The 9,864-nt window shown below is 42.9% G+C and overlaps 1 protein-coding gene across 2 annotated transcripts in view; it reads left to right on the plus strand.

Moving 5' to 3' along the window:
• Positions 1-5,439: 5,439 nt before the first annotated feature.
• clec19a (C-type lectin domain containing 19A) overlaps positions 5,440-9,864 on the plus strand; it is a 9,115-nt gene continuing 4,690 nt past the window's right edge. The window contains exons 1-3 of one of the 2 annotated variants that reach the window (XM_053676678.1): positions 5,440-5,710; positions 7,426-7,603; positions 7,706-7,799. In XM_053676678.1, coding sequence (XP_053532653.1) covers positions 5,623-5,710; positions 7,426-7,603; positions 7,706-7,799 — 360 coding nt within the window. In that variant the 5' untranslated portion in view covers positions 5,440-5,622. The remainder of the gene's footprint in view (positions 5,711-7,425; positions 7,604-7,705; positions 7,800-9,864) is intronic. The other variant, XM_053676679.1, reaches the window with a different exon arrangement.

The raw sequence follows: 9,864 nt of genomic DNA on the forward strand, positions 1-9,864 counted from the left end.
ACCATAAACAGTGTGCGTTATGAAGAGCGGTGAAGATGAGGGAGAGGAACGGGCGTCCTGGTGGAAGACTGAACGTTGGGTTTTACTGCACCTGCAGCAACCAAACCTCACCGGAAGGAAGGTCACGAGCGTGTCTTCAGAATCCGACTCTGCCGTCTGAATTTATAGATTAGACTCGGTTTGTGATCTTTATGCTTTGCTTTAGGGAACAAACACTGTGTGGTGCTGTGATAGTAAAATAACCCATGACAGCGAGGCGTGACGGAGCGGAGTTACTGTTACCATCCAGCGTTACCTAATTCTAATTAAATAACAACAACGACTTTTTATCCATTTATAGTTACATTTAATGTTGTGGAACATCTGCATGATCACTGTTAGCAGCCGTAAACAGCCGTTCCCTCACCAGATGTCAACAGTTACAGCTTTACCTCTGGCTGTTACAAAGCGCTGACACTGGAGACTCCTTCCATACACGTTATCTGCTAAATAATCATATTCAACATGTCAGTATCATCATGCGAACATCAGTCAGGATCAGAAAGACAAAAACATAGTTTCTCTGTCGAATTTCTTCAAAAACCCGGGAGGATGTGAGTTTAAAGCCCACTGAGCCGTTGAGGTGGGGTTATACCGAGCATCACTGGTACAGCAGGATTGTCATCGAGCACAGTTTAGCTGGAATCAGTGTCTCGAGGTTCTGGAAAGTTCCTCCTCACACAATTTACACTAATATGCATCTCTCTGATCCACTTCCTGTATCGACCGAACATCCCGGCGTGTAACAGCTGGAATTTACACGCCTCACTACGTACGATACACCCGAGAGGTCATGGGCAACTCGGGACTGGGAATCACACGGAACAAACGGAGCCGTGAACGATGGTGGTGATGCGGTTCCTCTACAGAGCGATACTTAAACGTTTCAAACACGACCGTTTCGGAGCGTCTGCTCTCAGAGGAGCTTTTCTAGATCGATAACTGGCTCAGGATTATAACCCAACTTCATTTTTTCTCATCTTGGATACAGTTTTAAAGGAACAGATAAAAATGTCCACAGTGTCCAGCCCAAGGACATGTCTGGTGTCAGACCTTCTCTTCTTTACTTCTGCACTAACTTAATTAAAGACTGTCTCGTCCAAAATCAATAAATCTGCCTCAAACCACATGGAGGGCGGGACGTGATTTATGGTACTGTGTAAGATTTAAAGTGTAGATCAATGTGTCAAAGTCTCTCTCTGTACACATTCATAGTGTACGGGTGTAAAAATAATTAAAACCGGAAGAAGGGGTAAGCGGTAGAAGATGGATGGATATAATGTGTAGAAGGTGTAAAAGTCGACAATCGCTCAAACTCAATATAGGATTATACAGTAATATACAAGAAAAAGTCAATATACTGACAAAATAAACAATCCGGAAAGTTTTCCAGGTTACCCGAGTTCAGCCTGATGTGTCACTGTAAAATAGAAATAAATACATTCATTAATAAAGGAAGTAAAACGTTTATGAATGTAAGAAAAATACACGCACACTTCGTAAAACACCCACAAAAAGAATTGTGACAGAGGATTGTGTCTTTTACAGGAGCAAAATAACACGTCTGGTCCATTTTGTGTGATTGCTTTAGTGAATATGTAATTACTGCTCTTTCTAAAAGTTTAATATAGTGGGCGGAGTCAGTGCAAATGGAGGAATTTGTTCAGGGCCGTTTCTGAACACTCTGGCTCCACCCCTCATCCAATTATATTATTTTACATTCAATAACTTCATTATCTTGGACGAGGGGAAAAGTTTATTAAACGATAAAATAAAATCAACTGAACAAGATACTAGATACTAGCTAACTCTATGTACTAGCTACCTTTATATACTAGCTAACTTTAGATACTAGCTAACTCTATGTACTAGCTAACTCTATATCTCAGCTACCTTTAGATACTAGCTAACTTTAGATACTAGCTAACTCTAGCTACTAACTAACTCTAGATACTAACTAACGTTACATACTAGCTAACTCTAGCTACTAACTCTAGATACTAGCTAACTTTAGATACTAACTAACGCTACATACTAGCTAACTCTAAATACTAACTAACTCTAGCTACTAGATACTAGCTAACTCTAGATACTAACTAACTTTAGATACTAACTAACTCTAGATACTAGCTAACTTTTGATACTGGCTACCTTTAGATACTAGTTAACTCTAGATACTAGCTACCTCTAGATACTAGCTAACTAGACACTGGCTAACTTTAGACACTAACTTTAGATACTAGCTAACTTTTGATACTAGCTAACTCTAGATACTAACTAACGCTACGTACTAGCTAACTTTAGATACTAACACTAGATACTAGCTAACTCTAGATACTAACGCTACATACTAGCTAACTCTAGCTATTAGATACTAGCTAACTCTAGGTACAAACTAACTCTAGATACTAGCTAACTTTAGATACCAACTAACTTTAGATACTAACTAACTATAGATACTAGCTAACTATAGATACTAGCTAACTCTAGATACTAACTTTAGATACTAACTCAAGATACTAGCTAACTCTAGCTAACTAGATACTAGCTAACTAGATACTAGCTAACTTTAGATACTAACTTTAGATACAAGCTAACTATAGATACTAGCTAACTTTAGATACTAGCTAACTTTAGATACTAACTCAAGATACTAGCTAACTCTAGCTAACTAGATACTAGCTAACTTTAGATACTAACTTTAGATACAAGCTAACTATAGATACTAGCTAACTTTTGATACTAGCTAACTCTAGATACTAACTAACGCTACATACTAGCTAACTTTAGATACTAACTAACACTAGATACTAGCTAACGCTACATACTAGCTAAATTTAGGTACTAACACTAGATACTAGCTAACTCTATATACTAGCGCTACATACTAGCTAACTCTAGATACAAACGCTACATACTAGCTAACTCTATATACTAAGATAACTCTAGATAATAGCTAGCCAGCTAGATAGCCTATATTTCTATTTATCGTTTTCAATTACATCAACGACCGGAAGCAAGAAAGTGAACAAACTGACTAAATCTAATAAATCCAATTAATTGGCTTTATTTTATTAGCTAATTTCGAGGCAAATTTCTCCAATGTTTTGGGCCCATTTGTCCTCATTTCTTTTTTCTTTTTTCACTTTTCCACCCCGGACAGCTTCTTCGTAATCTTTTCTCTTCCTTACAGCTTCTTCTTAATCTTCTCCTGTTACTTCCCTAATTTAGGTATTCATAAATTCTCTACATAACGTTAATTGTAGTGACTATTCTTTTCACACCACGAGGGGGCGCCCTGCAACTGCCTGATACATAAACCTTTTCTCCAACCGATACTCGTGTGCTTTGTTTTTTTGCATATCTATTTTAAAAATCATGGCGCCCCCTGGAGGTCTGGAGGCCCTACGCAACTGCGTATAACACGAATGCATTGCCTGCAGCCTGAAAGTCACTTTAAGGTTTTACAGGACAACAGAGTTGGAGAAACGTAGACTGTGTGTAAATGAATACAACCGAAGGCCAGGTAATAAACTCGTGCAGGTCTGTTTCGGCGATGTAAAGACGAAACGATGCCGTTTACAAGGCTTTGATAATGAGAAAGATTATTCTTTAGTGTCAGAACTGATCAGAAAGCTTCTTAAAATATGGACAGCAACAAAGCTGAAGGTTTTGTATTAGATGTTTGCCGCATGTTTGCACCTAAACACGAAAAGAATTTTAAACGGAGGCTGTGAACAGGTTTTTATTTCCCATTCATATTTATTGTAGGACGGTGAGTCGAATGAAAACCGACACATAATTTAGCCTCTTTATTTGGAATCTTGCTTGAATGTACTGATTTAGCAGTCATGATACATCATAAGAAAAACAGTGACAGTTTGTGGAGAGCGTTCTGGGGTCTCCTGATGGTCAGATGGTCACCTACCTCCTCTTGGCATCCTCTTGGCCACTCTCTGGCGATGTGGCCTTCGGGAATGTAATTATTGTGCGGTTTATTTTAGAGAGCGGCAGCGGCAGGCCTGTCTGAGAATAGAATCCGGCGGTAAGTGGCTGCAGAATGACTCATATCTGCGTGTCCTGTCTCTCACTGTGTCAGTCGTGGCTCCTTAGAGAGATAAGGACAGATCCATGGCCTTTAATAGCGTCGGGACTCTGCAGGGCTCCAGATAAAGCTGACAGCAGCACAATGGTGTGTGGGATGGAGGACTGGAGGAAGAACGACTCCTCACCATCTTTCCTAAGACTCTGTTAGATTGAGATGATTTTTAAGAGTGTTTGTTGTAGTATGAAGCATTTCAGATGGACACGGTTGCTTTAAAGCGCTTTATCTTGGTCAGGGTCACGGTGGATCTGCAGTCTATCCCGGGAACACTGGGTGTGTGCGGTGGGAATATCTCAAGGACTTCGTATACCATAGAGTTATTACTATAAATGATTAAGTCAAATGCACTGATCCCGGTCCTTGAAATATTGAGACCTCAGTGCTCTGAGAGGCCTCTGATTTGCAAATTGGTGCGAATTTGGACTTTACTTTGAGGGCATCTGCCTTAATTTGCTTAAATTTTGTGCTGAATAAAAGCTAGCTATGCCCGGCCTATCCAGGAGCTCGTAAATATGTGGCACTGGACGCACAGAACATTCCCCGCAGAAACGGATTCCCCATCACGTCCGCGTCCGAGAACGACAAGGCCGTTCCGGTCACCCGTCTTCATTCCCAAATCCAGAATTTGGCCAATAATTCTTGAACCGTTTTTTCTTTCTTTCATCTTCAGACCGCCTATACGGCTGCACACCACCGCGCCAGGAGCGCGTCTCTGTATGTGTGCTCAGTAAGATCGGTGTGATCAGGTGGGAAAGGAGAAAACTTCAGAACAGTACACAGAGCTTGTAACTTGGCAACGTCTGCTGCGTCTGGAAGATGGGACTGGATGTGGGATATTTTTGGACTCGGATAATCCTGCAGGTAGATCAGTGAGTGGAGGATGTAGAGGAACAGAAAACAAGCAGGGCATCGGGAGAACCTCTCCCATCGCTCCTAACACCTCACCCCCAAAGTTACACTCAACATAAGTGAATGAAGATCTTTAATCAGCAGCAAATCTGTAGGTCTTTCTGTCTGGATGCAGTCAAAGGAGGTTCTGTATTCGGGGCGGTTTCAGTTAGACAGGAGGTTACATGAGGAACACGTCACGCCTCACTGTTTATTTATCAACCAAAATGTGTTCTATTCAATACTTTCTTTCAGTAAACATGATTTAACTCTACATTTTTGTAATATAGATTCAAATATTCATCTTTTTCCTCTCTCTCCCTGTTTCTCTGTCTGCCTCTCTGTCTCTCGCTGTCTCACTCTCTCTCTGTCTGTCTCTCTCTCTCTCTCTCTCTCTCTCTCTCTCTCTCTCTCTCTCTCTCTCTCTCTCTCGCTCTCTCTCTCTGTCCGAGTAGGAAGAGTCTGGCAGAGGGTTTAGGAGTCTCGCCCACTCTCTGATCGATCCCAGTCTCCACACAGCCGTGTTTTGCACACACACGCGCACACGCACACACGCACACACACACACGGCCACTTTGCGGTGTGTGAAAATGCTCTGGTGTGGATTGTGCTTGGCCCTGTGGCTCAGCAGCGCGCCGCTCTGGGCTCTTCCTTCCACCAGCATGAAGATCACTCAGGGTGAGTCCGAGTCCACGACGTTTCCTTACTTCACTCTTCCTACGCTCTCTCCCTCTCCGTTGTCCTTTTCAGAAATTCACTTATCTTCTGCATGCTGAGAGTTTCTCCCTGGATAACCTCCCTGCTTTATACCAGAGTTTACACTGTGACCTACTTCAGGAGGAAGAAAATGAAAAGTTTGAGCTTCACTCACAGGCTAACGCAGACTAACCGACCTCGGAGTCGCACACGATTATCTTAATGTACCGGCATTAAAAAACCCAGCAGATAGAAAACTTTCAGGTTTCTTTCATTACTTTCTGGAATAATATAACGTGGTATAAGAGAGTTTTATAGAATCTTTAGTAGGACATGACCGTGATATCCTCAAAGAACTGTTTCAGTATCTGTATCATATCGTCAAATCATCCAAGATTGAATAAAAGTGCTGAGAATATACGTGTGTATGGAGTAGACTCCATCAGAGCTGCTGTAAACTCAAACCTGCTGCAATTCCATATACATATAATAATGCGCTGAAATGACTGAGTATAAACCGACCTGTCTGTGCTTTTAGAACTTTAACCAACTCCGTTTTTTTCTGATTATTTCGCGTGCACTCTGTCCGAATTCAGAACACATTACACACGTGGACAGGTTTAGAGGACGACTGTCAGCTTCTCAAACGCGAACAAACATCCTTTATAATGCGCTTTAAACCCGACGGTCTGTGGGCTGCTCTCTGAGACGTCTGTCTGAACGACTCGCTCGTCATTTCGTGTCCGTTCGCAAAACCTCTCCGTAAAACAAAAGACGTTTTTAAACACAGGTACACGAGTTTCCTTCGCGTTCCAGATCAAACGTTGATACAACCATTTTATTAAGAATCATTTTACACGTCCCGCCTCGCAATAACTACACCTTACCTCCACATGGAATCATTAAAGTGCGGGAGAAATCAGGGTTTTGATTTGTTTTTGTGCATAAAAGTGTGAATACGTTTAACATCTCGCATTTAAAGCATCCTTTTCCACGAGTCGTCCGCCTTAGTTTAGACTTTTTATCTCGTTTATAAAACTGAGCAGCTGAGGGTTAAGTGCTGCTGGGATTTGACCTTCTGATCAGAAGTCCAATGTCTTAACCCCTGACCCATTCCACAGGTATCCCAATTATCCCAATTTCTTCAAGATCGTGAGAAAAAGAAAGTACAACTCTGTTACCCAATTTATAGACTGAGAGTAAATCAGTAGAATGTCCTTAACGTCATTAGCATGGATGGTAGTTAACCATGTACTGTGGATTTTCTCATTCAAGAGCAAACTGCAGCAAATAAACCTGAGACAGTTGGTTAATACATTGTTTGAATACTTAAATGGGTCAATGCTAAATCTTAAATAGATTTAGCATTGATAAAGAATTGTTTTAAGGGCTAAAGACTTCCATGAGCACAATCCTTTCCTGTTTGGAGTCCTACAGCGAGTTGCGTGATACTCCAAATTGCGTCACATTTCTTCAGTGTAAATAAATGGTTGTAATATGATATGAGATGATGTGATGTGATATTACTGTCCGTCTGTAGCTCAGTGTGTTCTTCTTCTTCAACACCAGACACTGTGTTAGATGGGGCACAGAACGGGAGTTGGAGAAGCTTGTTAGAACGCATGTCCTCTGGATTTAAACGTAAACAGATGAAGTCAGTACCACAGTTTTATCCGTAACTCTGTCCTGTTCTTCAGCTCTGCCCTTGCAACTTCCTGACTCGAGTCAGCCTGCCGTCTGTCCGCTCTTTTGGACCGAGTTTGACGGCTACTGCTACCGTTTCTTTCCCCTGAACCGCACGTGGGCCGAGGCCGACCTGTACTGCGCAGAATTCTCCAACGGTCACCGGTCAGGAAAACTCGCCTCCGTACACAGGTAACACCGGGACACGCGGATCATCAAGAGCACGGCTAACGTTTCAGTGCACACGTTATAGAACTGACGTGTGTGTGTGTGTGTGTGTGTGTGTGTGTTTAGTTGGGAGGAGAACGTGTTCGTGTACGATCTGGTGAACAGTCGCGTGCCGGGAATACCGACGGATATCTGGATCGGCCTACACGACCGGAGACAGGTGAAACCTCAGCGCCGGCTTGGAGCGCGGTTTGAGCGCAACAGGGTTCCCGGGGTCATTTTTTAAAATTTGTCATTAGTTACGGTTCGTTTTGGAACAAGGCTGCAGGTGGAAAAAGCAAGACCGCATGTGGTATATTTTTGCATTAGCTGAAAAATAAAATAATCCACGGCCGCCGAGATCTTGCAATTAAAAAAGCAAATAATCGGAAATAAATGTAATTAAACATAGGCTACAGTAAACAAGTGTAACATCAGGTCACGAGAGTGTAAACTAGAAAAGGGGATTACAGAGTGAATAATGTCCTCACCACGCAGTGATAAAACAGCGGAATGCAGATACTGCAACATTAGAAATGCGTGCACACCACAGTGACTCAGGCACAGAAAGAAGCATGGCACTTTTCCAGCTCCAAGAGATTTTTGGGGGAGTTTCAGATCTTTTAGTGGTTAGATCAAGTGGTATTTATCCAAATTCCTCTTTATACATCACTGTACAGTAGGGCTGTTTATTACTATGAGACCTGGCAACCCTTGAATCAAGGCCCTGAATTTGATGCGGGCGGCTACAGGAAGCCAGTGGAGGAGATGAAGAGGGGTGTGATGTGGGTTCTCTTGGGCTGGTTGAAGACGAGACGCGCTGCTGCATTCTGAATCATCTGAAGGGGTTTGATGGAGCTGCCCGGAGGCCCGAGAGTAGTGAGTTGCAGTAGATCAGTTTGAGATAACAAGAGCCTGGACTAGTATCTGTGTAGCCTGTTCGGTGAGGTAGGGTCTGATTTTCTTGATGTTGTACAGGATGAACCTACAGGACCGTGCAGTTGTTGAGATGTGGTCTGTAAAGCCGTCATCAAGAGTCACCCCGAGGGTCCTGGCCGTCCTGGTTGGTTCGAGTGTGGTCGAGCTGAGCTGTACAGTGAGGTTGTGGGTGATTGAGGGACAGGCTGGGATGATGAGAAGCTCAGATTTTGCCAGGTTGAGCTTAAGGTGGTTTTCCCTCATCCAGACCGAGATGTCCGACAGGCAAGCAGAGAAATGTGCAGAGACGGATAGATCGTCAGGCTGGAAGGACAAATAGAGCTGCGTGTCATCAGCATAGCGATGATATGAGAAGCCATGAGACTCAATCACCTGACCTAGAGATGTAGTGTAGATAGAAAAGAGCAGTGGACCCAGAACTGACCCCTGTGGAACGCCAGTTGAAGAGTTGCTGAGATTTAGATACCCTTCCCCTTCCCCTCCATGATACCCTGAAGGATGTGCCTGAGAGATGGGATTCCACCCAGCGCAGAGCCGTTCTGGTGATGTCTAGACCGGAGAGAGCTGACAAGAATATTTGATGATGCACAGTGTGAAAGGTATAAATAAATAACGATAAAGTGCATTTTGACAGGGTCAGTAACGGTAACAGCATGAAATTCAAAGGAAGCAGTGGAGCAAGGGGGACAGAGAGATGTAAATTTCCATGTTTTGGAGAGAAGAAAACCTGTACCGCCCCCTCATCCGCTGGGGCTCGAGCTACTTAACAGAGTGAATGGTGTCCTTTCTGTGTTCTTGCTCAGTGGACTCGAGTAGGAAGACTCACAGGTCTTCACACGAGCTCGGTCTTCACACGATGAGGGCTGACGCTTCATGCGTCGGCATTTCCGAGTTTTAAAGTACTGTGGTGGGAGTGCTTCACCGCTAAGCACTCTTTAGTTACCAAAACAAAGTCTTAAAGAGTGAAAGAGCGACTCTCTAAAATTTCCATGATTCATTCCTCACCCCTTTTTAAATGTCTTTTTGGTCACGTGATACCATTTTGGATGTCTGTTATTGCTAACACAACAAGATCTGTCAAAAATCCTTAAAAAAAAAAACCAAAACAAGCAAACAAACAAAAAAATTTACATCGCTTACTCAATCTTCTGAATCCTCCAGTAAGCACCATCGGGGTCGTTATCCACAAGTGGAAGCAACAACACTCCGTCATCAACCGGCCACGCACAGGAGCTCCTCGCAAGATCTCTGACCAGGGAGTCAGAAGAATAGTCAGAAGAGTAGCGCGAGAGCCAAGGACCACTCAG

The sequence above is a fragment of the Ictalurus punctatus genome, chromosome 2 (genome assembly GCF_001660625.3).
Source record: "Ictalurus punctatus breed USDA103 chromosome 2, Coco_2.0, whole genome shotgun sequence".
NCBI classification, from domain to species: Eukaryota; Metazoa; Chordata; class Actinopteri; order Siluriformes; family Ictaluridae; genus Ictalurus; species Ictalurus punctatus.